Source organism: Vigna unguiculata, chromosome 6, assembly GCF_037176805.1.
Source record: "Vigna unguiculata cultivar grain cowpea cultivar isolate G323 ecotype 2 chromosome 6, ASM3717680v1, whole genome shotgun sequence".
Classification (NCBI taxonomy): Eukaryota; Viridiplantae; Streptophyta; class Magnoliopsida; order Fabales; family Fabaceae; genus Vigna; species Vigna unguiculata.
The window spans coordinates 40,839,751-40,867,612 of NC_140797.1; the positions used below are offsets into that span (position 1 = coordinate 40,839,751).

At 30.2% G+C, this 27,862-nt stretch overlaps 3 protein-coding genes and 1 pseudogene across 3 annotated transcripts; all 4 read left to right on the forward strand.

Moving 5' to 3' along the window:
* The first annotated feature begins 1,304 nt into the window (after positions 1 to 1,304).
* Positions 1,305 to 2,249, forward strand: LOC114188555 (GDSL esterase/lipase At4g16230 pseudogene; annotated as a pseudogene).
* A 2,400-nt stretch (positions 2,250 to 4,649) lies between these two features.
* LOC114187774 (GDSL esterase/lipase At4g16230-like) lies at positions 4,650 to 6,342 on the forward strand. Its single transcript, XM_028076143.2, has 5 exons — positions 4,650 to 5,016; positions 5,111 to 5,238; positions 5,354 to 5,599; positions 5,681 to 5,942; positions 6,028 to 6,342. Exons 1-5 carry the CDS (start codon positions 4,755 to 4,757, stop codon positions 6,249 to 6,251), a joined length of 1,122 nt encoding a protein of 373 aa, XP_027931944.2. The 5' UTR covers positions 4,650 to 4,754; the 3' UTR covers positions 6,252 to 6,342.
* An 833-nt stretch (positions 6,343 to 7,175) lies between these two features.
* Positions 7,176 to 15,354, forward strand: LOC114187775 (putative protein phosphatase 2C 42). Its single transcript, XM_028076144.2, has 4 exons — positions 7,176 to 7,802; positions 8,161 to 8,534; positions 13,620 to 13,856; positions 14,895 to 15,354. The coding sequence occupies exons 1-4, from the start codon at positions 7,514 to 7,516 to the stop codon at positions 15,105 to 15,107; spliced, it is 1,113 nt and encodes a 370-aa protein (XP_027931945.2). The 5' UTR covers positions 7,176 to 7,513; the 3' UTR covers positions 15,108 to 15,354.
* Positions 15,355 to 25,884: 10,530 nt separating this feature from the next.
* On the forward strand, positions 25,885 to 27,081 carry LOC114186617 (protein SINE3). The gene is made up of 3 exons (XM_085674274.1): positions 25,885 to 26,004; positions 26,103 to 26,210; positions 26,481 to 27,081. The coding sequence occupies exons 1-3, from the start codon at positions 25,909 to 25,911 to the stop codon at positions 26,913 to 26,915; spliced, it is 639 nt and encodes a 212-aa protein (XP_085530400.1). The 5' UTR covers positions 25,885 to 25,908; the 3' UTR covers positions 26,916 to 27,081.
* The last annotated feature ends 781 nt before the right edge of the window (positions 27,082 to 27,862 follow it).

Sequence of the window (27,862 nt, forward strand, 5' to 3'; positions counted from 1 at the left end):
AATACAACTAAAACTCATCCTTTTATTTTGTGTGGTTAATCTAATTAAAATTTAATACAATTAAAAATTTATCTTATTGCCATTGTCAACAACATCTACCAACATTCACTTAAATGAAAATAAAATTTCATTAAAATTAATAAATGAGATTTTTATTAAAACAAAATTCAAATCTCTTGAAGGACATTCTTTTATACCATAAACCTTCTTGACCGAATTTCAAACAATTAAAACAAAGTCCAATTAATAGAGTGTGTAACACTGTGTGTTGCACTTGAGAGTAAAATTGTTAGTAATATCAATCGATCATTATCGAATTTAAGAATTAACTTTTACAATAAAAAAAAAGTATTTTCCTTTCTTTCTCTATATCTACATGTGAAGATTTTTTTTTTTTCAGAAATGCTAAGATGAGTTTAAACCCGTGAGCTAACCCGACTCACTACGGGTTCGAGTTGGGCTGGATTGAGAAAAATTCAGTTTTTTAAAAAATGGGTTGAATTCAACTCGACTTACTTAATCTACGGGTTAAACGAGTTTGAGCCGGATTGAAGGTGAGTTGACACACTTAACTCACAAACATTTTTTACAATTCTTTTAATAATTATTTACTAATCATAATCATATAGGTTCACAATTTCATATATTTTTAAATACTAAAATGTTGTTTAATAATATTTAAATTGTTTAAATGTTTAATTAATTTAATTGTCAAGTTATATACATTGATACTTTAATCTTTAACCATAATCTTTATAGTAAATTATTCAAACAGCCGTCTTATAAACAAATTTTTCTAATTAGCATGACAAAAATGTGTAATTTTTTATTTATATTTTGTTGAATAGCATGATAGAAAATATGTAATATTAACCATGTTTTCTTGGACTATATGAACACTTTCTTAGAAACAATTCATCACGGTGAGCATAATGAAGACATTGGTTATTGACTTTACTGGGATTATCCTTGTGTGTTACTTAAAAAATTATTTAAATATTTGAATACTTAAAAATAAATACAAAAATAAGTTTTTTTATATGGGTTGGTGAGCTAACTCACTTAACTCACCAACTTGTGAAGAGTTGAGCTGAGTTGTAAAGTTTTTGGTTCACCATAAATTAAATCTGATTGGATTCACTATTTTTTAATCCGGCTCGTGATGAGTTAGTCCATATAAATAGGATTGACTCACTTTTAACCTGTCTAATCTTTTTATTATAAATAATTGTTTTCTTTTAGTTCTGCAAGTTTTCAAACGACTACCACTCCTTTTACATTATATGTAATATATATATTTTTTGAAAGGTGTCAACTATTCTTCTAGTGCAGGTGGAATCCTAAATCTCACTGGAAAAGTCTTTGTGAGTTTTCTGCTTCAACAATAAGAGAGCTACTGTTTAAGCTCCAACTTGAATGAAATAACAACATTGTGTTTACGATTTTGAAGGGTGACAGAATCAACTTCGATGCACTGTTAGATAATTTTGCCAACACCAGACAAGACATAATTTCTAGCATTGGTGTTCCTGCAACTCTCAGTCTATTCAACAGGTCCATATTTACAGTAACAATGGGTTCCAACGATTTCATCAACAACTATTTAGCACCAGCAGTCCTAATTGACGAGATGAATTTGGCATCTCCAGAACTCTTTGTGACCATCTTAGTGTCAAAGTTCAGGGAACAACTCACTGTAATGTTCAATGTTCCTCAGAAAAAGACCTTAATTCTCGATATGTAGGACCTATTGGATATGTACCAAGTCAGAGGGACAGAAACCCAGCTGCGGGTGATGGTTGTGTCAGTTTTCCCAATCATCTAGCACAGTTATTCAATGTCCAGTTGAAGGGTCTTATTCCAGAGCTGAATTCAAATCTGAAGGGTTCAATGTTCGTTTATGGAGATGTGTACCACATATTAGAGGACATGCTCAACAATTACCCAGCATATGGTGTGTATCAGAGGTGACAAAGAACATGTGCAAGCACCCAAACTTTGTGTGACATTTTTGAACTAAGTAGACCCTTATGTTTTTAATGTGGCAGGTTTTTTGAGAATGCATGTATATCTTGTTGTTCCATGGTCCCATTTCGAGCATTTGCAGGAACAGATCCAAGTATGTTTTCTGGGACCCTTGGCATCCCATTGATGCTGCAAATGTTATCATCGCAAAGCGTCTCTTAAATGGTGATCATAATGACATTTTTCCTATGAATGTTCGCCAACTCATTCAACATTTGACCTGATTTTTTCTGCTAATGAGAATGTTTTGGAGATACTGTCAGATAAACCGGTTCTTGCTGCAGTGCTGTTAGGAAATGTTCAATGTTTCTTGCTAGTAGTGATTAATAAAAGACAGAAAGTAATAGTATAATGAGTTTCACTGAATCAACTCATCAGTTTCGTAGTAGAAAAATATCTGTATTTTTATCTGTCAAGAATGAAAATGATTGAGACCATGGAGGAAATTTTCACAGACCATTGTTTCACTGTGCAACAAAATAATATACTAAATTAGGACTTTAAAAATAAAAATAAAAAGTTAAGCATCTAATTTATTTGCACTCTTGGTTCAAAAAGTTATTCAGTATGACATTGTGTCTTGAAAATGCATTAGCATGCGTTCAGATAAATAAAGATAAACGCAGCCTTATTATAGTATAAATATAGAAGGTATCCCATCCTTACTTTACTTTTTTGTTGAGTTAAAACAAAATTTCTGACGTTATATTATGATTCACACAAATTAATAAAATCATTTAATATAAAAATAATATCACTAAATTAATAACTATGGAGTGCGTATATATATAGTTTTCAAAAATAAGTTAAAAGTTAAAATATTTTCTCCAAATTTTCGTCCAGTTTTGTCAAATCTTTTCTAATTTTATTTTAATGTTCAAATAGAATTCAATTTTCGTCAATTTTGTTCATTTTTTTTGTTAACACGGTTTAAATTATTAACGGTCATGAACAGTGGTGACACGTGTCACTTCATGTTTTTTTTATAATTTTTTTTTATAAATCTCCACATGTCAACGTAACAGTGTGTCACATGTCAAAGTCCATATTTTATATTCAATTTAATCCTATATTTGTTATTTTTGTTTAATTTAGTTTCAATTTTGTTTAAAATTGACCAATTTTGTCCTTTCGAAATTGGAACCAAATTTAATTTTTATATAAAAGTTATAAAGATTTGAATTTTAATATATTTAATAAAAAATATGAATTTTAATATAAAAATTAAATTTGATCTTAATTTTGAAAGAAACAAAATTGGTTCATGCTAAAAAAATGACATGTGACACGCTGCTAGCTGCTGGGTTGACACGTCATCATTTAAAAAATAAAAATAAAAATAAAACAAAAAAAATTGAAGAAGAATAATAAAAAAATTAGAAAAACACAAAATGACACGTGATAATCATTATTCATGTCATGATTTGAATAGTATTAACAAAAACAGACCAAATTGAACAAAATTTACAAAAATTAGAATTTATTTGACCACAAAAACAAAATTAGGATTGATTTGACAAAACTTGATGAAAATTTGGAAAAAAAAAATATTTTAACCTAAGTTAAAATATCTTTAATATGATTTTAAAAACAAACTATAATAAAATTCATATATATATATATATATATATAATAGAATAGAATATAGTTATTTACAAACATTAAAACATAATAAAATTTAGGAATAAAGAATGAAATACAGACCTTTCAATTTTGTTTTGTTATTTTTTTTAACATCCTTTTTACAATATTTTAATGTATAAAAAATAAATTGTAACAGAACAAGAAAATATTGAGGACTTGTTGAAACTTAATGTAAATTATTTAACTTGAATTTGATGCAAAAATATTTATAAAAAATTGACAAATTTCAGGGACTAATTAGAATAGGATTAACATTTTCGGTATTTACTACAAAAATAGAAAGTTTAAGGATAATGAGAGTAAAATTAAAATTCAAGGTGTATGGGTACTTGTAAAAGAGACAAAGTTTGAAAATTAATTAATAAAATTAAAGTTTAGGATCTTTATTGGTTAAAAAAAAAAAAAGTTAAATCGCTTAACAACATTTTTTCCTTTAAAAGACTACTCATCTCAAATCCATATATTAAATGCTTACAAATATAATTTACCAAAATGTAAGAAAAAAGTTAATTTGACACTAGTATAAAGAAAATCCTTTTCAAGTCGCGTGATAAAAAAATTCTTTTCAAAACATAAACGAAAGAGCGAAAATTAAAAAAAAAAAAATTTATAGAGAAAGACTCAAATTGCGATAAAAAATAATTAGAGATAAAAATTACAAGTTTTGTAAAATTATAAAAAAACTATTAAATAATGAACTCTAACAATGAATTAGGAATGCAACTCATCTCCTTATCAATCTATTGACTAAATCATTTCCTTCACGGGCAATGCCTTCATTCTCACGCAGTGCTGCGATTTTTATGCTACAAAATGAAAGAGAGGAGCAATGTTTGAAGACAAAGTTGGTTTTTGCCAGCCTACTAAAAACCAAACTCATTTTCCACACATTGTTATCTTATGAAATTTCTTTGTGGGTCCACAATGTTCATCAACAAGAGTAACAGTTAGTGGAAACTATTTCTGTGTTTCACCTTAATCTTTGTCACATTATAAAACTCACTGCATGTCTGTCTCTTTGAGCAGAAAACCAAACCAAAACAGAGTCCTCGCTTCAACATTTGATACAATTATAGTATCCTCTGATGTCCTTTCTGATGGGTATTTTTCTCACTAGAAGACTCACTTGTGGAATTATCTTTCAAGCTTTTACGTTCTCGTTATTGTTTGGGTTTGGGTTCTCAAACAATGTACCAGCGTCTTTTGTTTTTGGGGATTCGTTGGTCGATGTTGGAAACAACAACTATATCGTTTCACTGGCCAAAGCAAACCATGACCCCTTTGGGATTGATTTTGGAATGCCCACGGGTCGATTCAGCAATGGGAGAACAGTTGTCGATGTTATAAGTGAGAGTTTCGGATTCCCATTAGGTTTTCTATTTCTTTGTTCAAATACTTGTATCAGTCTTATTTATTTCTCATCGTGATGTATGGTTACCAGATCAGAAACTGGGTCTTGGCTTTTCTCCTCCTTATTTGGCTCCCTCTACTACTGGATCAACAGTGCTAAAGGGTGTCAATTATGCTTCTGGTGCTGGTGGAATTCTGAATAACTCTGGCGAGATTTTTGTAAGTTTTTGCTTCAAATAGTTAAGTTTTATGTACAATTATTGTAAGTATTACACCTTTTTATAATGTCATTCAAATTGAACTCAATTTGTGTAGCATTTATGTTAAATAACAGGGTGGACGAATAAACTTCGATGCACAGATTGACAACTTCGCAAACACCAGGGAAGAAATCATCTCTTTAATTGGTGCCTCTGAGGCTCTGAATTTGCTTAAGAAGGCACTCTTTACAGTAGCACTAGGCTCAAATGATTTCTTGGATAACTATTTGACACCCTTATTCTCAATTCCAGAGAGATTGCTGGTATCGCCAGAATCATTTGTAGCCACATTGATATCAAGACTCAGACTACAACTCACTGTAATTTTGCTAAAACAGAAAGCTTTGTTTCAATCATGTTTCTATTCTGCTAGTTGGTCACATGCAATTACTATTTTGCAGCGACTTTTCAATCTAGGGGCTAGAAAAATTGTGGTGGCAAATGTAGGGCCTATTGGGTGTATACCTTATATAAGGGATGTGAATTTAAACCTTTATGATGAATATGAATGTGTCACTTTCCCAAATGAGCTGGCCCAGTTGTTCAACGCACAATTGAAGAGCCTTGTTGAAGAGCTTCGGACAAAATTGGAAGGGTCATTATTTGTTTATGCAGATGTTTACCATATTATGGAAGATATCCTCATGAACTATAAAGACTATGGTTTGTGAAATTTTGTTTTTTCGTTTCAGCACCCAGAATAACGTAGTCATTTGGGAATAAAAATTGTGATTTCAACTTGCAACAGGTTTTGAGAACCCTGATAGTGCATGCTGTCACGTGGCTGGTCGATTTGGAGGCTTGATTCCTTGCAATCGTAGTTCAAAAGTTTGTGAGGATCGTTCCAAGTATGTTTTCTGGGACACTTACCATCCTAGTGATGCTGCTAGTGTTGTTATCGCTGAGCGTCTCTTGAATTGTGATACTCGAGACATTTCACCTATGAACATTTTTCAACTTTCCAAAGCTTAATCCTGTTATGGATTCTGGGAACTGGAAATTTTGTTGGAAACTAATAAAGAGATGATTGCAAGATGTATGCAAAATCAAATCATTCATCTAACCTTTTGGGCAGTAATGAGAATGACAAATGTTTGTTAATATAATTTAATCAAAAGAGATGAGACATAAACAAAGAACTATTCTTAACCTTTGGTGATGAGACGGTGTGACTCGCTAGTTTCAATCCATTATACCTATTTAAAATCTCAACAATCAAGCATAAGTGACTTCGACCAATTTCAAAATAAATGATGTCATTGAAAACTAAGAATTTGAGTTTTACCAATATCTAATTAAATTATCATGTCACTATTAATAGTAAAATTTGAATGTTTTTAACATGGTCAATAATACTTAAGAGAAGAACATAACTTCTCGAAACTAAGAAAACCCGTGCCTTGTTTTAATTTGACACAACATAAGTTTTTGAAAGGATAAACTTGAATATGCTGGAAAACGAATTTAATAATTGTAGAGAATTGTTATTATAGTTTCTTCCACGGTTACGGTTAAAAGGTAAGAAGTAAAGATACTCATTCTGTTTTTGGATAGATAAGGAAAGTGACACGATGAAATATAGCAATTAATTCCAATAGGAGATTACATCAACCATTTATTGTGAGTTATGTGACAATGATAACAGGATAAGAGGTGTAGAAAATGGTATCCTCATTATTATAGTTCTTGTGAGACTAAGTGATAAGAAACAATAAAGATGATGACAAGAAAAAAAAGGCTATTGACATTACAAGTAAAAATACATTAAGTTAGTATTTTGTTTTGTAAGTAATAATATAAATTTTTGTACAAAGGTAATTAATAATATATCACCATATAAGCTTACCTGTGGAAGATGATTAAAGAGAGAAGATGATGAGTGAGAAAAGTAAAGAAAAATGATGAAAGAATTATTGTAAATGGAAGAGGAAAGTGGAAAAAGAAAATGTAAATAAAAAAGACATTGAAAAGAAAAGCACGCAACAAGAAGGGCTTCCCCACACCATCCTCACCCAACAAGAGAAGGAACCAGCCCATTCCTGTTCCTCTACCACCGAACACACGCTTTCTTTCACGTTAACCTGCGCCCCTGCTTATCCTGCGCACCCTTTCTTTTTTCCCCTTCCACACCCTTCTCTTTTCCTCTCTCCTTCTTCAGATTCGGAGCACGGCGCCCCCAGTGGGAAAGGTTCGGGTGTTGGGGGCCTAGGGTTAGGGTTTCTGAGAGATGTGGGATGCTCCAGGCATTGATGAGTCTTATCGCGCGCTGTTGGAAACCGTTCGGGCTCGGTGACGACGCCAAAGCCGGAAGAGAATGCAAGGACGGCCTCCTCTGGTTCCGCGACATCGGAAGGTTCGCCGCCGGCGATTTCTCCATGGCCGTCGTCCAGGCCAACCAGGTCCTCGAGGACCAGAGCCAGATCGAGTCCGGGCCCTTCGGCACCTTCGTCGGAGTCTATGACGGCCACGGCGGCCCCGATTGTTCGCGTTATGTTTGTGATAACTTGTTCCGTAATCTCCAAGGTTAGCGATTCAATCACTCCTCCTCCTCTCTCTCTCTCTGTCGCTCTTTTTTTATATAGTTTCACTTCAATTATCGATCGTGAGTTTGAACTGTTTTTAGTGATTTCCGCTTTTCGTGAATTTATCTTTGCTTTTAAAAGTAGTTGTGCTTTTCGGTCTTCACAAGAGTCACGAACAGTTGAAAGGTGTGTGCTGGTTCTTGTTTTATGTTGGAGTTATGTGTCTCTATCGGCCTCCCTCTTTTTTTTTTTAATATTGTTACGTGTCTATGTGGAAAGTTGATGATTGTTGTGTGTTTAGGTTCTTTAGGAGCCATTTGTATGTTGTTGTTGTCTTAGAAGTGGTGTTTGTGCTGCAGCGATATTGGCCGAGTCACATAATAGTGTTGTGACATCTGAGGCCATTCAACAGGCGTTCCGGCGGACCGAGGAGGGATTCACGGCGCTTGTTTCAGAGTTGTGGAGCTCCCGGCCGCAAATTGCAACCACTGGAACGTGTTGTTTGGTTGGAGTTATTTGTCGGCAGACGCTGTTTGTGGCGAGTCTTGGAGATTCCCGTGCTGTGTTGGGTAGGAGAGTTGGCAACACTGGTGGGATGGCTGCAATGCAGCTGTCCACGGAGCACAACGCGAATATTGAGGCTGTTAGGCAGGAGCTTAAGGAATTGCACCCGGATGACCCCCAGATTGTTGTCCTTAAACATGGAGTGTGGAGAGTCAAGGGCATAATTCAGGTAATTTCTGGAAACAATGCTACATGCCAAATATTAGTTGTGGGAATTCTCTATTGAGTTTTCTGGTTGAAGTCCTCTGAAAAAGGAATTTGGGTATTGGGTTTTGATGACTAAATCTTTCTCCTTAGGCCTCTAAAGAGAAGAGGTAGGAATAATATATGTTAACAGAATAATACATGCTGCATTTAATCTATAGTTTATGAAAATAATATATGCTAACGGACTCAAAATAATAAGTAAAGCCAGAGCCTCAGGGTATAGTTGAGTTGTTCGTGTACAGGGAGTTTTCTAATTTATCTTTACCTTATATTATTATTATAATATATATATATATATATATATATATATATATATATATATATATATATATATATATATATTTGTGGCACATTCCTAGTCCAATCTGTTTTTGTTCCCATCCTTTATCTTACATTGTTGGTAGAAATTCCTCCCTAATTAAAGGAGAATTTTCATTCCGATCCATTAAATTTGTAATTGATGCATAAAAGAATCATAAGACTATTCTTTTTACTGTGATTCCCACATTCACCCAAGTTTAATCATATTAACTTGCCAAGACGTCGTGGCATACATCTCCTTGAAATAGAAGCAGAGACAGACTTGGGAAGTATAGTTACTGCAGCTAGGTGCAGTGTTTTGACATTTAATTAAACAAAAGTTTAATTTTCATATATTTTCATTTAAAATTTTACACTATCAATCAATCAGAAACCACTCTAGAAATGACGTTTAAAGTGATTATTAAAAAATTCGACAATCTTACCATACTAGCTATTTAATCCAGTATAAAAACTTTAGCGCTGTTAATGCATTCTAATTAAATTCATTAAACAATCCCATCGAGTATAAACTGTTTTTGTTCCACCTGAAAGTGGAAATATCTTTTTGCCCCTATAAAAGATGATTGGGGTAGAAGAAACGTTATGAAGGAAAGAGTTGAATAGAATATCCTCATAAAGCAACGAACAAGCTAGAAACGTATAAAAGACAATCAAGGAGATCAAGACAATAAAACTTGCTATACTCTTTGTATATCTGATTAGCTGTCGGCAAGCGAACTGCTCCAATTGCTAAACAAGAGAAGGCCGGTAAATAAATCCTGCCATGAGATGTGAGGTCTGAGAAGAGTTTTTAAAGATACGATCAGTCCAGTAAATGCAATACAAGCATAATGACTACCAGAATAGCATAAAGTTTTTCTTCCATAGTTATACCAAATTCCTTGAAACTAGTTGAATAATGAATGGTGTAGCTCCAAGTGGCTATAGGAAAAATGCAATAACAAGAGAACTTTTGAATGGTAATGCCTAGCTAGTGCTATATGTCACATATATCAGGCAAAATTGTTCACTTGGTTCTCTGATTACGTACACGGGTTATGATACTGCTACTATTAAGAAACACAACAATATATACCCTGCGTAGATGTATTTTATAAAGTCTGATTCACATGTGGCTCCTTGAAATGTATATGCATTGTAGGTTTAGTGTCATTAACATCATTGTTAAAAGTTCAGAAAGTGAGAGCTTGCAATATTGATTTGAATGACATGAAAATTGATTGATAAGAAACAAAACAATGGGGCAGCTTATTGAAATTATATTCACTACAGAGCCTAACATACACCAAGAACTAATGCTGATGTGGTAGATTATTAGGGTATAAAAAAACCCAAGAAGAACATTTCTTGTTGTTCCTATTTTTAAGTCTTGTTTGGATGAACCTTCTTATAAGCATTCGTAGATCGGAAATATGAATGTAAAAATGTATTGAACTTCTCCCATAAGCTAAAATTAACTCGTTCACTTAACATTTACAGAAGCTGAGGTGCATAAGTTGATTCAATTCAGTGTACCTTTTTGTTTTCTTCTTTTTTAAGTTTTTATGGATAAATTTATCTAAATAGGGCTTTATTCTTATGACTAAAGATACACTTGTTTGCAAATTAACCTAGGTGCATAAATCTATTCTGCTCATGGTGCTTATGTTACTTATATTTTAGTTGTCTCTTGCCAACCATGAGACATTTGAGGCAAGTTGCTTCATTTGTGTTTTATATTTATATTGTGGGGCTAATTTATCTTGATTATCACCATGCTTTAACCCTGCATTACTGAACTCAATCATTGCTTCTACCATTTGGAACTAGACTGTAGGATCTCCATGCAACTATGGTTTTACTGGGTTATATAACTAGACATGCGTACAATGTGATGTTGTGCACATATACCATAGTTATCAGAATCTTACAATCCGATGCATTTTGACTATCTATTGATTTGCATCACAAGATGAATTTTAGTGGCTTTGTATCATACAGGACAAGAATGAATCTATGTAATTTTAAATCAATAATACAATTCAATTTTGTTTTTTTGCTTTTCATCAATTCACTTTGAAAATAATTAGTAAGTGAACTTAAGAAGGAATTTGTCAAAATACTTTTAAACTTATCCTGATTCATAGTAGTCTATAGCGTTCGTTTGCGCTGCTATCGCTCTGGTGCAAAGCGGAGTGGCACCCCTCTGGACTAGAAGGTTGTGTCGCATCATCATTGGGGTCGAGGCTGTCAAGCTGCGTTGCGCGGCCATAATTGCGACAGATCATGCAGTTTTACACAGGTCTATCGAATTGATTTATGTTTTGACCTAAGGGACTATTTTTTTTTCTCATTAAGGTTGTGGTGGGATTGAAGAATAGAAATGAAGGAGGGAAAAGGGAAAGAAAGGGTATGAGAGCGGAAAGAATGGATCTTTGGATTGAGGAGAAGAGAGGGTAAAGGAAAGGAAAATGAAGTGAAAATGCGAGATAATAAATTTTTTAAAAAGATTATAAAATAATATATTTATAAAATGACTGAATTATCTCTATTGTTATAAATTTATTTTAATTAAATATTAAGTTATAATTTTATTAATATTATTTTATGATTTATTTTTATTATTCTTAATTTCTTTGGTTTTATTCTTCTTATAATTATTTTTATTTTATGATTTATGATTATTATTATTTTTAGTATCATTATTATCATATATAGTTATGGATTTATGATGTTTTAATATTTATTATATTATATAACATAATTATATTACGAATCATAATCTATTATAGATTATAAAAAGTAACATATCTTGCTGTGGAAAACATTTGGGGTAGAAGAATAAAAATAAAAGTAAAAATGTAAATCATCTCTCCAGCTGGCTTTCAGCTAGTTGCTTTTCACGACCGCGGATGTGAAAGAAACCCCACACCCACTGTCCCAAATTCGTGTTCAGTGTTTATTTTTTAGCTAATCATCGAAACAAATAAAGTATAAGGGTAACTTTCTCTGTTAACCTATAACCCACAATTTTCACTCCCCTCTTTCGCAAATCAGTCTTTGCATCTCACATTCTGCCTCTGAACTCCCCTCTCATCTTTCTGCATTCTGCCTCTCTATTTCCAGCAGTGTTTCCAATGAGGTTTCCAGTGACGCTTCCGTTGGTGCTACCAACCTAACCTTTTCTTGCTGTTTTCCTATTTTGGACATGGTTTTGCAGCTTCTGGCTTTGGACAACTTGGTCATTAAAGTTATTAGAATATGATTTTAATTTAAGGCGTTTTTATTTATTTTTAAGCATATATTAAATACACAATGCAATATAAATCTACTTTAGGATCAAAATAGCAGTCATTCTGCTACTGCTATCCTGCTACAGCGGTTTTAGAGAAGGCCACTCCGTACCGCTAACTGCCATTGATTACTATAATTTGATTATTCCACCTTTATTTATCACTCACTTAGGTACTCTATTTAACTACTTAATCGTTTCGTTTCCATTTTGTCTAAAATAAAAAATTCTCTAACTTTACTACTAATAGCTTTTTCTTTTTTCGTATGACTTTTTCTTATGTTGTTTTATCTATTTCTGGTTAATTTTTTTAATTACATACTAGTAGACTTTAAATTGTTTACTTTAAAGTAAGTTTTTTATTGTACCTGAATCTTACTGCTCAAAATTATGATTCACGATTCAAAAAATAGCAGAGCGATTAGTGTTTCGAATCTGTATTTGATAATCTTGGTACATCATCTATATGATATACTTAAAGTAATTTTTTTAGTGTACCTAAGTCTTACTATTCGAAATTACGATGCATTGTCCGTAAAAATAGCTTGGCGATTCATTATTTGAATATGGATTTGATAACCTTGACATATACAAGTGTAGCATTGTTAGGTCTAGTTTATTTTCTAATCATTCTTTCAGGGTCTTCTGGGGAAAAGATTGCAAAGCAACCCAAAAAAATAGAATTAGTGGGCACATTGAGAATAAGGAAAGATGGTATGAGGACCGAGGAATAAGAAAGTATGTGTTTCAGAAAAGGGAGGGAAGTTTGGCTAATGGGCCGGATATTTTTTATGGAAACAATGTTGTCTCCAATGTTTTGCATGAAGGGGTTGGTTATCCCTAATTAAAGAAATGTATGAGACAAATATTTCATTAAAATAAATTATTATTATTATTATTATTATTATCTCATAATTATTATAGATGAAAAAGACTTTGGTTCTTATTTCTTGTAAGGGTAAAATTTTTAATAGACTTTGGTTCTTATTATTTTTTTTTTCAATGTTGAAGTTAACGAAATATTTTTTTGTCAACTATATCCTTGCCACCTGTTTTTAAATTAATTTACTCATTGATCATTAAATAATAAATGAAAACTTGTATTATAAAAAACGAAAAAATATATTGCATTTCTTAGGTATTGTATATCTTTAAAAGACATTTAAAAAGTAATGGAGATAGTATATATGTTGAGTGTTTTTGTTGGTTAACTTAGCTTTCTGTGAAAAGAACCTTTTGCATTGTTATCGTATGAGAAAAAGGAATGCCAGTATTCACAAACTGTAGATATGGTTTTCTAATTCAATATTCTGCTGCATTCCTTTATTCAATTTTATGATATTAATGGTTCGTGTTTTTCCAGATAACTACCGCAACCGTTAACTTATTTTTCAGTGTTACTTTCCACTCTTGTATTAATGGCCATACATACTTCCATGTTATTTGGTGCAGGTTTCTAGATCTATAGGTGACGTATATATGAAACATGAGCAGTTTAACCGGGAACCCATTAATGCGAAATTCAGACTCCCCGAACCAATGAACATGCCTTTCTTGTCTGCTAATCCAACTGTTATTTCTCATCCAATCCAACCAAATGATTCCTTCCTTATATTTGCGTCAGATGGTTTATGGGAGCACCTGAGTAATGATCAAGCAGTGGATATTGTTCACAGCAGTCCACGTGCGGTAAGATTCTCTTGTTCCTTGTGATTTTCTTGTAGTACATAGTTGTGTACATCACTTGTTCATATAGTCTTTCCGTCATCTAATACGACTACAGAATGCGGGGACTTTGTTAAACATATAATTCGCATGTCAAAAATAATCTCTGGAAATAGAGCACACATGCACTGTCACTGTATCTTTTGTTATTTTAATCAAATACATTTAATTACTTAATCGGTACTCCTTTGCTATTCTTTGAGCTGTGATGTGTGGCCACTAAGGCTTACGATCAAATAAATTTTTGATTGGATTATATAATATGGATAAAAAGTCTATTAATCCATTTTGAACCATTAAAACCTTTTTTTACAGGACAATATTCAATTGATATATTCTCTAGTTTTGAAATATTTTCTCTTTCCTTATCCTCTTTGTTTACTTTTTCTTTTCCCTGTCGTGGGCCCCAATAGAATAATTGTTATACTTGTGGTTAAACCAATCAAATTGTAGACCAATCTTGGTTAACATAAATGTTAGCAGTCTGGAGCCTTAACTAAGTTGTCAAGGAATTGATTCCTGTTGATGCCATTTTTGTGATTAATAATCCTTGGATTGCCCTTAATACATGCTCTCACAGACTTGGAAAATGAAAACTAAAACAAAATAGAAATTTATGAGAAGATCTGTTAAATATGAAAAAATAAGTTGGATTACTTTTGATCATTAAAAGGATTGATGATCCAGAAAAACAGTGGATGGATTATCTAGAGGAGTACCAATAAAATAATTGATTGACATAGTCAAACTATGCTTTTAGCTTTTTTTAGCTTTGTCAACGAGTTGCGAAACTCGAGACGTGTCTTGCCAGTACTGAAGGGTAAATGTAGTTCTGTAGCATTAAGTTCTAGAAATGCAATTTTGTGATATGGATCTGCACTTTATATTTCAGAAAAGGAGAAATTGAGGGGATAATTTTATTGGCCGGTGGTGGTTGATTTTATATTTTAAACTGTCATGGCATTCTCTTTCAGTGCTTATAAATTGTTTGAATAAATGCAGGGTAGTGCGAAGAGACTTATCAAGGCTGCCCTGCAAGAAGCGGCAAGAAAACGTGAAATGCGATATTCAGACCTTTATAAGATTGACAAGAAGGTTCGTCGCCATTTTCACGACGATATAACTGTTATTGTTTTATTCTTAAACCACGACCTTATATCCAGAGGCGCAGTTCTAAATTCGCCACTCACAGTTCGAAGTGCGCTCGATCACTGACACTATTATGATTGTAAACACGTACGCTTCTCTTATACGGGTGTTCTCCCAACTCTGCCAATGCCACAAAAATACTCATTTGGCACGTTGCTAGAATATACCATTCATACTGCTCCTACGTATGCTCACTCATACCCAGAAAACTTATTCATGCTCCAACTTGTAACACTTTTTAGAAATTTGTCCATCAAAACCAAAAGAAAAAAAAAAGGGGGAAAGAAATCAGAAAGTAACTTTTGATTACCAATTCGCCAAATCCCTTGTCTAGATTTACGTAATGCTGTTATTGCTTGTGCTTGCTTGATCTAATCTTGGTGTAAAATTCGTGGGCGAGCAAGGTTGTATGAGTTCGTCGATAATCCTCAGTCAGCATGGTGATTGAATGCCATATATTTGATCAAAAGTTATATCGGAGCTTCCATGTATAATGAGGCATCCTAGTGTAATTAGGTTTATGAATTATGATTGAATTGAATTATGTTTTTTCAACATTAAGCGGTTTTGTTAAAAGTTATAAACTATCTAACTATAAGTGAGGTTTATAACCCTCCATGCGTTGGGTTAGTGTCTGCGTCAAATAAAGGCTTGTCAGGGTAGGAATTTTTTTAGTGGAGTAGATTAGGGAGGTTTATTATCTAAGATGGACGAGTTGTCTATCTAAGAATTTTGTTATTAACTCTGTTATAAAACTTTAAAATTCAATGTTTGAGTCCTTTTCTTTTGTATATTCTCGTTCACAATTGTTTTGGAAATTTCTTTTACTAGTTGGGGAAGTTTATCACCAATGAGGTATGACTTCTTTATATAAGAGATCTAACAATCTCTAGCATATTCTATTTAATGAGATATACTTGTCGCATCTCCTTTTTCTCAAGTAACTTCTATTAACGAATTAGGTCTCAACACCACGTGTCTAAGGAAGACACTAAGATAAATCAATGATTTTGATGTTACTATTGAAAAGCCTTTTACTATAATAAATTGGGGAAATTTATTACCAATAAGGTGTAAGTTGTTTATATAAATTATTTGATACTATCTTCAATATAAAACTTTAAGATTTAATGAGTTTATTTTTTTGTTATATGTCACTTAACTTTTTTGTTTTACTTGATGTAAAACTTTCTAACTTACATTGGATTCCTAATGTTATCACAATCAAAGATAACGTATAACTTAAAATGTGATTATGAACCATTTTAAAATTTTAGACAAACATTTTCATGCATCACATGACCATACTTAATGGACTTAAACTACCATTGAATCCTTTTCTCTCGTATATGGTTGAAAATTAAAAAAAAAAAAACATCAAACTTAAAAGGGAAATGTTTTTATTGGAATGCATAGAAATTTGTTTTGCAGTTTTTTCTAGAAACAGCTTTCACATTATTTTCAATAAAAATATCCTTTTTGTTTCTTGAAATGCATCCTTAAAACACTAGTTAAATAAAGAACAAAAGTAGGGACAGAAAGAGAACACAATTTTGAATTTCTCATTTATTTGATTTCAGTAAAGGTAAAAAAAAGTACGAGATATTGTATGTCTTACCTATGCAAACTTTCTATCGGGTGTGAAAAGACACAACATACCTTGACTTTTTTATTTATTTTATTATATTGTGAAGATTTCAATGTCAAATACTATTTTCTTTATCACAAAAAATTGAAAGATAATTCAATGTTTCTTATTTTTTTTTCTATATTCAAACAACCTAAAAGTTATTCTATTTGTCATCCAATCCGTTTTTTTATTTAATTATATATATATATATATATACATATATATATATATGTATATATATATACATATATATATATATATATACATATATATATATATATATAAACGTATTATACCAATATAATTCTTATTAAATAGTATACAATTAATAATTTATATAAAAATATTTTTTATTCAATTGTTAAATTATAACTTCTTTTGTGATTATTTATGTTGATTTATCACATATTTTAAAATAGACATATTATGTTAATTTTGATTTGTATAAATACGATATTGATTCTTTTAGAATAATATTTTTTTTGTAAATATAATTTATGTGGAATAAATTTGTAATATGAAGACGAATTTAAAAAATGTAATTAAATAAAAATATATTAAATGGTATACCATTTAACAAAAAAGATATCATTATTATAATTTGATCTATCTCAACATATATATTGAAAGCAAACATAGAAGGCATATTCGCTTCTGGCTTATCATGAAGATTTTTTTTTTTGTTATGAATGACATTGCCTCAGTTGTGAGTACTGTAAGTAAGAGAATATATACATGATCAACATCAAAGAACTGTTGTTAATGCTCTTTCACAATTCTTAGTTCTTGTCATATTAACTTCTTTGTTAGCGGAAAATCAAAGTTTTGGATTGAGTTGTATCTGGTTAAATTATTCAAACAAAAATTATAATAATTTTAGTCAGGTTTCAAATTTAATTCATAATCTGTAGAACACTTTCTTAGTTCTATGTTTTGGTTCATGTGAATCACTCTAGTAATTCAATAATACATGCATTATAAGTAAATTGCAGATTAATTTTCTGTACCAGTATATCTAAAAAAATTCCTTGGTTATGATTAGGATGAATAAATTATCCTTACATTTGCAAGTAAAATTTATAAGTGTCTCTGGATCAATGCTTATATGTAGCATTATGACTCTATTTCTCTTTGGTGAAATTTAGTGTTTCAAACACAATACTGAGTTTGAGATCTTTATGGAAGAATCAAAATGTGTACCCTATTTGAACTAACCACTTATGTATCACAGTTTGTATGTAAGTAACTTCTATATCCAAAACTTAATCGAGGACAATTTAGATTCCTAATTGTTATTTATTTACATTATTAGTAATTAAATTAATTGGAAAATCACGTTGAGTAAGAAATAGTTAATAAACATTCAAGTATTGATTTCATGCCATAATTTTGCTTGAAATTTTAAGAGATACAACATGGCTTTAAACCCGTCCTGCCACAAAATCCAAGGAACTGAATTTTAACACAGATCAAGATAGAAGAAGAATAATCAGGTGTTTAATTTGCTTCACATCATAGTATATATAATTATAAGATTAACAATTATAAAAACAAATATTCCTCTTACGAAATCAGGTCTCATTATAATTGATTTTTTGCTTACACTTTAATAATAATAATTTTTTATTATTTACTCAATGCAAATACATAGAAGGACGACATAAAAATATTATAACCCAGATCGTTCCACATTTAATGACGTTCAGTTCTAGTAGTTTTGATATATTGTAAACGTGATCTCTTAATAAAAAAAATTAAGTCTGAACTGATGAAGCTTAATTAGGGTAGGTTTGCAAAAAAAATAAAAATCACTGACACTAAATTAAGACGAAATTGAATGGAGATGGAATAAAAATTAAGTGATTATGAGATAAAGATTTGTTGAGTTTGGGAACAATTTCAAATACCTAATCCCAAAAAAACCGAGTTACACTCGTTTTGACTTAAACTTCAATATTCAAACTAACTCAATTTTATGATATTAATTTGCCTTAAGTTATAGTTCACTAAACAGACCTGGATACATAATTAAGAGATTATGTCCAGATTGTCTTTTACAAATATGTAATTAAATTATATTAGTTTTTTGTTAATTTGAAAAAAACTTAAATATATATGAGATGTAGAAATTAAATGAGATTAGATAGTAGTTCTTAATTAATCACTTAAGTCTAAACTCATTGCCTTAATGTTTTGGGCAAGTGTGAGTCTGTTAGAAATTCAAATGTAAGTCTAAGTCTGAGATCGACTAGAAATGAGAAAGTAAAATATTATATAAGCATAAATACTTATAAATATATTGCTTTAAGGTTTTGGGTTAAGAGTAGTGTCAATGCCTTATATGGTTAGACTTAGGTCTCATTAGTGTTATATCTCTTCAATAAAACCTTCTCTACAAACCTAACACCTTCTTGGTTCTTGATTTCAGTTTCTTGGTTCTTGATTTCAGAACCGGAAGGTAGGTATTTAGTTACTTCGTTCAGACTTTCTAAACCAATCCTATACCAAATAAAGAAGTTAAAAGATAAAACGAAAGAACTGCCCTAGTCTTCTTGCCCTAGTAACCAGGGATGCATGCTAATAATTCATGCATGATAAGAAATACACGCATAAACACATAAAACACAGGCTAGTTGCACTTTTATTTAACCTTTATGTTCATTAGTACATGCAACACCATCACCATGCACATATATATTCATGAACCACTTACAAGAACTAGCCATGAATGGGTGGAGTGCGAATATGGAAATAGTGGTGGCTGTTAAGGACTGGTCCTGAACCATTCCCATTGTTCTCATAACTCTCATTTATGTTATCACTATCATTGGCTTTGTTATCATTTGCACTTGCAGAACCCTTCATGGGCATGCCCTTTCGACCAAGACCAGTTTCATTCAGTAGATACCGTTTTCCCTTTGTTCTTTGCTCATCTTCCTCCTTCACTGCACCACCATGCAGCATGCTCACCATCATAATGAACCCTAACAAGAGTGCAACTGATAAGGTCCTCATGCTTCACAATTTCCCAAAATTAAACCTCTGTAAAAGCCATCAAAATTAAGTTAATGATGAAGTTATACAAGCTATGTTAGCTATATTTTCATGCACAAGTAACAAAGTTACATAGTTTTATTGAAGTTTAAAGAAAAAATTAACCTAGTTATATATATAACCGTGAGTTATCAGAACCTAGTGTAATTAACAAGAGTAAACTAAATTTAGAACATGGAAACATGATACACATAAGATGTTTTAGACAGTTAGTAGTACTAAGTTTTAGTACCAAGTTATATATGCTAAATGTTTGAAGAGTACGACGATTATGCTGCAAAATGTGGGAATTTATAGGTAGAGGCGATTGTTGTGACAGTAGTGTTGGAAAGAGGTAGATTGGTCCGAGAGGAAGCACTATAGATTGCGATGAAAATGAGTGGAGTTGCCACTAAATTCGTTCTACCACTTGGCAAGGCCACCAAAAATGAAATTATTGTTATGATCTTTAAGTAATGCAATTTATCGGTTTTTATGTTCAATTGTTCAATCATTAAAGGCAAAATTTCCGCTTCCTGATTAAATAATGGGAGACAAATTGCTATATTTTTACTGTTCCAGGCACTGTGGCTAGTTGACTGGGAAATTGTAAGAACAATTAATCCGTGTGGTAATAAGGTTTAGTTTATGATATTTTGGATTGAAAAATAGTTGCTTAAAGAACATGGTACAAAACGTAGTTTTTAAACTGGTGTAATTAAATTAGTAAAGCACGGAAGCATAATTAGGAACAGATTTGTATAACGTAAAGTTTGATAGTGGTGAAAGAGGAGCCAAAAGAATGATGAGATGGTAAAGTTTGTTTCTGAATGACTTTTAATGGCATTGGTTGGAACTTCCCAAGGTCTTATAGCTTTCACATATTCAAGGTTGCTGATTCTGGATACAGGATATTCCTATATATTAAGATGATTTAGCCAAAAGAAATATCTATGTCTGGATTATTCCTCAATCTTTTGTCCAATATTTAGCAATGATATATTCAAGACTCATCTGGGTTTTCATCATATTTTCATTCCTGGTGGGGCTTTAATATATATAGTGAAAGGGAAAACTCACTTCACTAATCATATGTGTATGGTAAAAGACGTGCGTTGAAAGATTCACGTCGATCAGAGAAAAGACAATTTCATAATATATAATTGAAGTGCAAATCTCATATTATAAGTTGATTTTTTAGGGATTAAATTATGTTTAAACTTCATTTTTAACAAAAATATTTGGGAAATTAGATGATTTATTTTTCATTGATTGCTGTTTGGTCTAACCATTAAGATTAGATTCTGGTTTTCGATATCTTCTCATAAGTTTGAAAATTTCCTTCTCATGTCAACAAGTACTGCTTTACACACAGTAATACTTTGACATAACAAATTTTTACTGGTTACCCTGTACCACCTTTCACTTTTTATTTATAAATAATAAAGTTTCATTTTTTTATAACTATTTTACCCTTATCATCAACCAAAAAGTCTTTTTCCTTTTCACACACAGAACCTGATAGTGCACCTTACTTTGAAAGTTACTTAACTGTAGTCATTTTCAAGATTTGTAATGGTTATCTTAACTGCAAACTAGAGGAATGATCTAGTCCTATGATGAGTAATACAACAAAATATGTATGAAAGAAGTATAAATTTCACATTACACTTCGATTCTGTGTATTAAACTTAGCCAAAATTTCAAAATAGTAAAATAAGCTCACAGAATCTGCATTTTCCCTACTATAAGTTTATTTGAGGGAGTAGGGGATGAGTTAATGTTCTATACTTGAGTTAGTTTAAATATATATATATATATATATATATATATATATATATATATATATATATATATATATATATCAATTTCTGATTTTTTTTTGTCAATCATCTCTCTCCAAAAAAAAAAATTAATTTTCTTAAATAAGAACATTTTTAAGAAATTTATTCAACAAGAGCATTTTTAAGAGTTTTTTTTTTTCTTTATTGAGAGGTTCTAGGATTTTTTTTAATCTCTTATCTCTTTTGTTATTACCCTTCATCTTTGTTTTTTAAAATAAGCTTATATCAGTATATAAATTGTTCATCTTATCTAAAATATAACTTATAGGTTTAAAAGTATTTATATATTATACATTTCATTTGTATAAAATACACATTTATCTTAAACATTGTAATGTTAAAATATTAGTATATTAATAAGAAAATTATACTCTCTTAATTTTTACTAAAGCAGATAATATCATGGCATCTTTCAGCCGTGATTAACTAGTTTCAATTTTAAATACTTTTTTATGATTGTTTATAATCTAATTTTGTTTTAATTTTAACTAATGAAGAACATTTGTAACTTTATACTCTCGTGTCCTTATAAAATACGGATATTTTTTAAGAAAATTTTATTTCTTCTTATATTTTATTTCCTAAAATTTCAAAATAATATTATTATTTCAATTATATTCTTGTTTCTACTGTCATTACATATTTAAAAATTTCAAGAAAGAATATAAAAATAGTACAATAAGTAACTTAGTTAAAATTGCATTAACAATTTTTAAAATCAATACATACACTACAACTACAAGAAAATGTTTTATTAACCATTAATTTTAGTAATCAAAGTTATTAATCATTACAGTGACCAATTTAGATACCAATATACAAAATAAAAAATTATTGGTTACTAAAATAGTTACTATTATAAATAAAAAATTATAATTTAAATTAGTATCTAAAATTTAGCTATCAAGGTTTTAGCTATTAATACCAAAGGAAATTGGTTACTAAACATTAGTTACCAATGTTTTTCTATCAAAAGAATTGGTTTCTAAATTAGTTTGCATTAGTGATTAATTTAGTGACTAATTATATTTTTTATTTATAATAGTGACTATTTTAATAATTAATAATTTTTTATTTTGTAAATTGGTATCTAAATTGATCATTATAATGACTAACAATTTTTTGTTACTTGTTAATGAAATATTTTATTTAGTGATAATATATAAATGGAAATAAACTTTATTTTATATTAAATGTGAATAGAAGAGATTCCGATAATGAAATATACAGTAAGTTCAGATCTTAATTAGGAAAAAAATATGCTTGTGATATTATATTAAAGTAGTAAAAGTTATGTCTAATGATTTAATCTAGACTTTAATAAAGTTCTATTATGTAATTTATCCATTTGGATCTCCATCCATTTTGTATAATTTGAATATAAGAAACTTATAATAGAGCGAGTAATATTGAAAAGAAAAAATTGAAACAGATATAAGAGTGTATTAGACACAGTGACACTCCACACACATTGATGAACTTAAGTCATTTGCATTAATTATTCACATGTGCATTCACTAACTAACATTTCATATAGAATAGAATACAGAGTTTGGAAATTTCAATGTTTTTAAAATTAAACATACTCATTCGACATTAATGATTTAGTAATAATTGAACAGGTAATAACAAAATGATTTTAATAATTAAAAATATATAGTATTATAATTTTATGATGCTAAAAGTTAAATTAAAAGAGATTCTTAACATTTAAATAAATATACAAAAGTTTGGATAAAATTTGTGTGTCATATAAATTGAACTTTTAATACCATTCGCCTGTATTGATTATTTGTAAAGAATACAGAACTATTATATTTTTAGGTAGTGTAATTTTATAAAAAAAATTAAAATTGAAATTTATCAATTTGTTTATCGTCTTTTTTTTATTATTATCAATTTAAACCAGTTCTTAAGCCATTTTACTGGTTTAAGTTCTGTGTACCATCCATTTTACACCACAGTTAAACATCGCAGAAAACTAAGTCGACCAAATGCTGTCCGAATAATAAACGCTGTAAAGAAAAAGTGTTGAACTGATATGTAATATCATCTTAATAGTAAAGTAAATAATAAAGAGAAGAAGTAAAAAAAAATATAGATGAGAAAATAAGAAACAATTTGGTTGTATTATTATCGATAGAAAATGTTTTTGTATTTATATATACAACCTATAACGTACAAATCAAATTATTAATACAAATATTTATATAAAAAGATAATAAATTATATGAATATAAATATCAATCATATAAATCATATAAGTATCTGTATTAAATTAACGAAGGACAAATATTAATTTCCAGTGAAATATTTTTAGATAAATTAAAAACTTGTATTTTGCCGTCATATAATCAACATTATGATAAAATATTAAATAATAACTTTTTAAAATTATAAAAAAAAGTTTTATATTTAATTTATTTAATATAAATAATTGACTGAATTAATGAAATTCAATATCGTCGAAAAAATTACCAATTTAAGTAAATTATTTAACAAATTTGACAATGATTTAATATATTTTTAAACTAAAAACTGAATAAAGTTACAGATTAAAAATTTAGGATAAAAAAATTGAGTAAACAAAAATTTAAATACCAAAACTATCTATAATTAGAAATCAAGAAACTAAAATTAGAGAAAAACATTGAAAAAGGATATTGCGAATTTTATAAACAGAGAAACTAAATTTAGCATTAAAAACTTATGCAAAATGGTATTCCACTTGCAGAACATGATCAATGAAGAAGAGGAAAGTGATCCCTATGTAGCTAGTTTTTCCACAATAGAATAGAACTATATAAATTACATTGAAAAATGGTTAATTAGATATTAATTTTGACTGGTCGGAACAAAAGCATTAGATTTAGCCGCGGATTCGGCCATTATGTTTTGTTCAGCCATGTTTCACACTTTGAGATATTACCAATTAAATGACATCATTTATTTTTTTAATAATAAACTTGAGATTTTCTTTTTTTATTGGAAGCGATATATACGGTAAAAATGATTTTTCAAATATTTAATGATCTTGTGGTTAATTTTGGTGAAATAAAATAATAAGTAAAAGTCATAATTTACATAGATAATGTTAAAATAATATGTCAACTTGAAAAGAAGTTGAGTAGAGCTTTTGAAACCTTTCGGGAAGCGTTTGAAAAATATTTTATATATGAGTGGACGGACTAATGTGATAATCTCCTACGTTTTTTTTTTTTTTTTATCTTTTATAAAATTAGCTTTCTCAAAATTTAAAAGTAAATAAATTTTCGTCTGACGTGTATTTAGCAAATGTATTACATTTGTATTTAGCTAATGTATTACATTTGTATTTAGCAAATGTATTACATTTGTCCTATGTCAATATTAATCATTTATTTATAAAAATTTTAACATACATTTTATATATTTGTTGTCTACCTGTTAAACATAAATTCAGTTATGTGAATGATAATTTTTGTGTCAGATATTATTTAAACATCTAGTCATAGTTATACAACACATTCTCATATATCTCTCAATTCCTAAAAGACAATACTATACTAGGATTAACCTAACCAACTTTAAAATCAATTTTTAATATAACTTTCGCAAAATCTACATCAATTATCTAATAAGAATAAAAAGTTCTTAAATGTTTATGTGTACTTTCTCCAAAAAAAAAAAAATACTTGGACATATATCAAAAGATTCCTAAAAAAAATTACTAACAACGTTATATTTTATATAATGAACATGAAAAAGTTTTCAAATTACCATATAAATTTGTGAATGTTTACCAACATCAATATTACCATTGAGAATTTTAATAATAATAAACTTGTCAATATATTAATCATTAAAATAATTATCTATCATATCAATCCATTAAATTTAAGAGGATTACCATGTTTTTGTACATTTCTCACTTTCCTAACTCTTCACATAACACATAAAAGCTGCTTGACGAATATATTGAATTTAAGTAATTCCAATAAGCACATGCAAAATAAGAAGAAATAAAAATGCAATATATAATTGACATCCAAAAGTAATATTATTTACGCAAAACAACACGTAAAAAAATAAAAAAATAATAATTTTTTGATTACTAAATTTTAATAATTTTTTATTATAATTTTAGGTATATTTTTTAAGTAATTTTTTATTTTATTTTTCATATTTTTAATATTTCAAAATTATTTAAAATATAATAGCTTACGTTATAAGAGTATCATTATCCAAAAATAATTCTTAATAAAATATGAAAAGAAAAAAATGTAAGCATTTGTTATGTGACAACAGTAGCTCATTTTCCAATCCTCCATATAAAGTTTAAAAAAATGAAATTTCCCATAACACCGTTAAACTCCCGCCAATGAAAGAGAATCAAACACCACACAAGGTTTTCGCGCGTTCCGCAGAGAACCACCATGGCAGAACTAAGGATTTTCCGTCCAAGAGGTTTAACAAGGCACACAATTCATGAACCCTAACTTCTCACATCTCTCGTTTTCCTTTTCTGTTTTTATTTTTAGATTCAATTTCTCGGCACTCATTTCCTGTCGCCAGATTGCCGATAAAAGCTTGAATGCGGCATTTGCATCGGTTTCTGAAGATTCCGTGGATTTGTCGCCGTTCTCCGAAATCTCAGATACAATTCGCAACGAAGATCTCACAGTAAGTTCGAATCTCACTGTTTTGTTTTGTTTTCTCTCTCTTTTTCTTTTTGCAATGCTTCTAGTGATGTTTCTTTGTCGCGTTCATGTCATACGAGTTGTGTGAGGAAAGATAATATAACTCTACCTAAAGTTCAGCTTATATATATCCATATTTTCAACGCAATTCTGGTCGTAATTGCAAAAATCTACTGGAATATTGGATTTATTAGGCATTTTTGTATCGATGGTGAAGACTTCATCTCATTTTAATGTTTTTAATATGTTTCAGACCTTCTTCTTGGAAGAACCTTCCTCGGTGACTTTGCTTCCATCTGATTTAACTCCTAAAAAACTGATTGACAAGACGGGAAGTATTAGCTCCACTAGTTGTACTGGTGCAGATGAAATAGACTGTTCTAAGTTTAATTCTGTGGAGGCTGAGATTACTGTGAATTTTCTCAGAAATGTTAAAACTGAGTTCCTCAATTCGGTTAATGCTGCTCCCCAACGTAGAATAGAGCTTTTAGATAGAATAATTGAATATGTCGTAAGCGATCTCCAAACCTATACCCTGCCAGAGGAGAGTGATCAGTTTGTTCATTTGATTTCAATGAAAAAGCGCATGTTGTTTCTGTTTACCTTCATTTGGGTAATTGGAGTATCAGCTGTTCTTTTCTTCACTTCAGATACTCGTAGCCCTTACAGAGGACCAAGGCCAACATGAATCTAGTAAATGTATCTTTTTAACAGAAAATTCAGATGAAATTGGTATAGCTCGTTCTTAGTCGTACACTTACTTGAGGTACTTAGAAATTTAGAATTGCCCTGAAGTTGCATTGACTGCCATTGAAGTTGTAATAAATATACGTACGAATACTAGTATTTGAATGATGTGGTTGACTAATACTGTTAGCTGAATATATCTATGAAACTGTCTGGTTTACTTCAACCGATCCTTATAAAATCTTAATTTTACGCGTGGTTTGTGTTAATGCATTATAAAGGTTTTGTTCGTTGAGTTAAGCTCCCTGTATTGTCACGTTGTGAGCAATTCTAGAAGGAAAATTACAATATTCACAAAGAACAATGTCATTGGCAGTTTTATTTCGGAAGGGAACCAATTCAGCTGCAAATGGTATGACCTTGAAATGCCTTTCTTTGGTCATGGACTCGATAGATTTCACATGCTGGTGAGTTGAGGTTATTTTTACCCACCTTAGCTAAGGGAGTGCAAATCCGGTTTTTAAAAATATGAACAGAACCGATTTAAATATGCAAACCTCTTTTCGAACCCTTTTTTTTGTATTTCGTATTGCAGCTCATTAGAAATTGTACTTATAGAAGTATGAACTTTAAGCCCAAGCTTTTTGAAGCTAACGGAAAGTTGACAAATAATTGTGTTTATGTGAATAAAAATTGAACCAAAGAACCTTTACCCAGCCAGCGAAAAGATCTGAAAATAGTTTGTATTTAGGTGGCATGTGCTTTATTTGAAGTTATAACTGCAAACAAATTAGTCTAGGTGCAGTTACTCGTACAGTGTTCACGGTCAAGTTTTATTGATCATCTCCTTACAGTTAGATAAGGACGATAGTAATCAAGCGAGGCCACATACTGTTGATCAATTTAGATTCAAATACTTGTCCATTATTGAAGGAATAGATGAAAAAC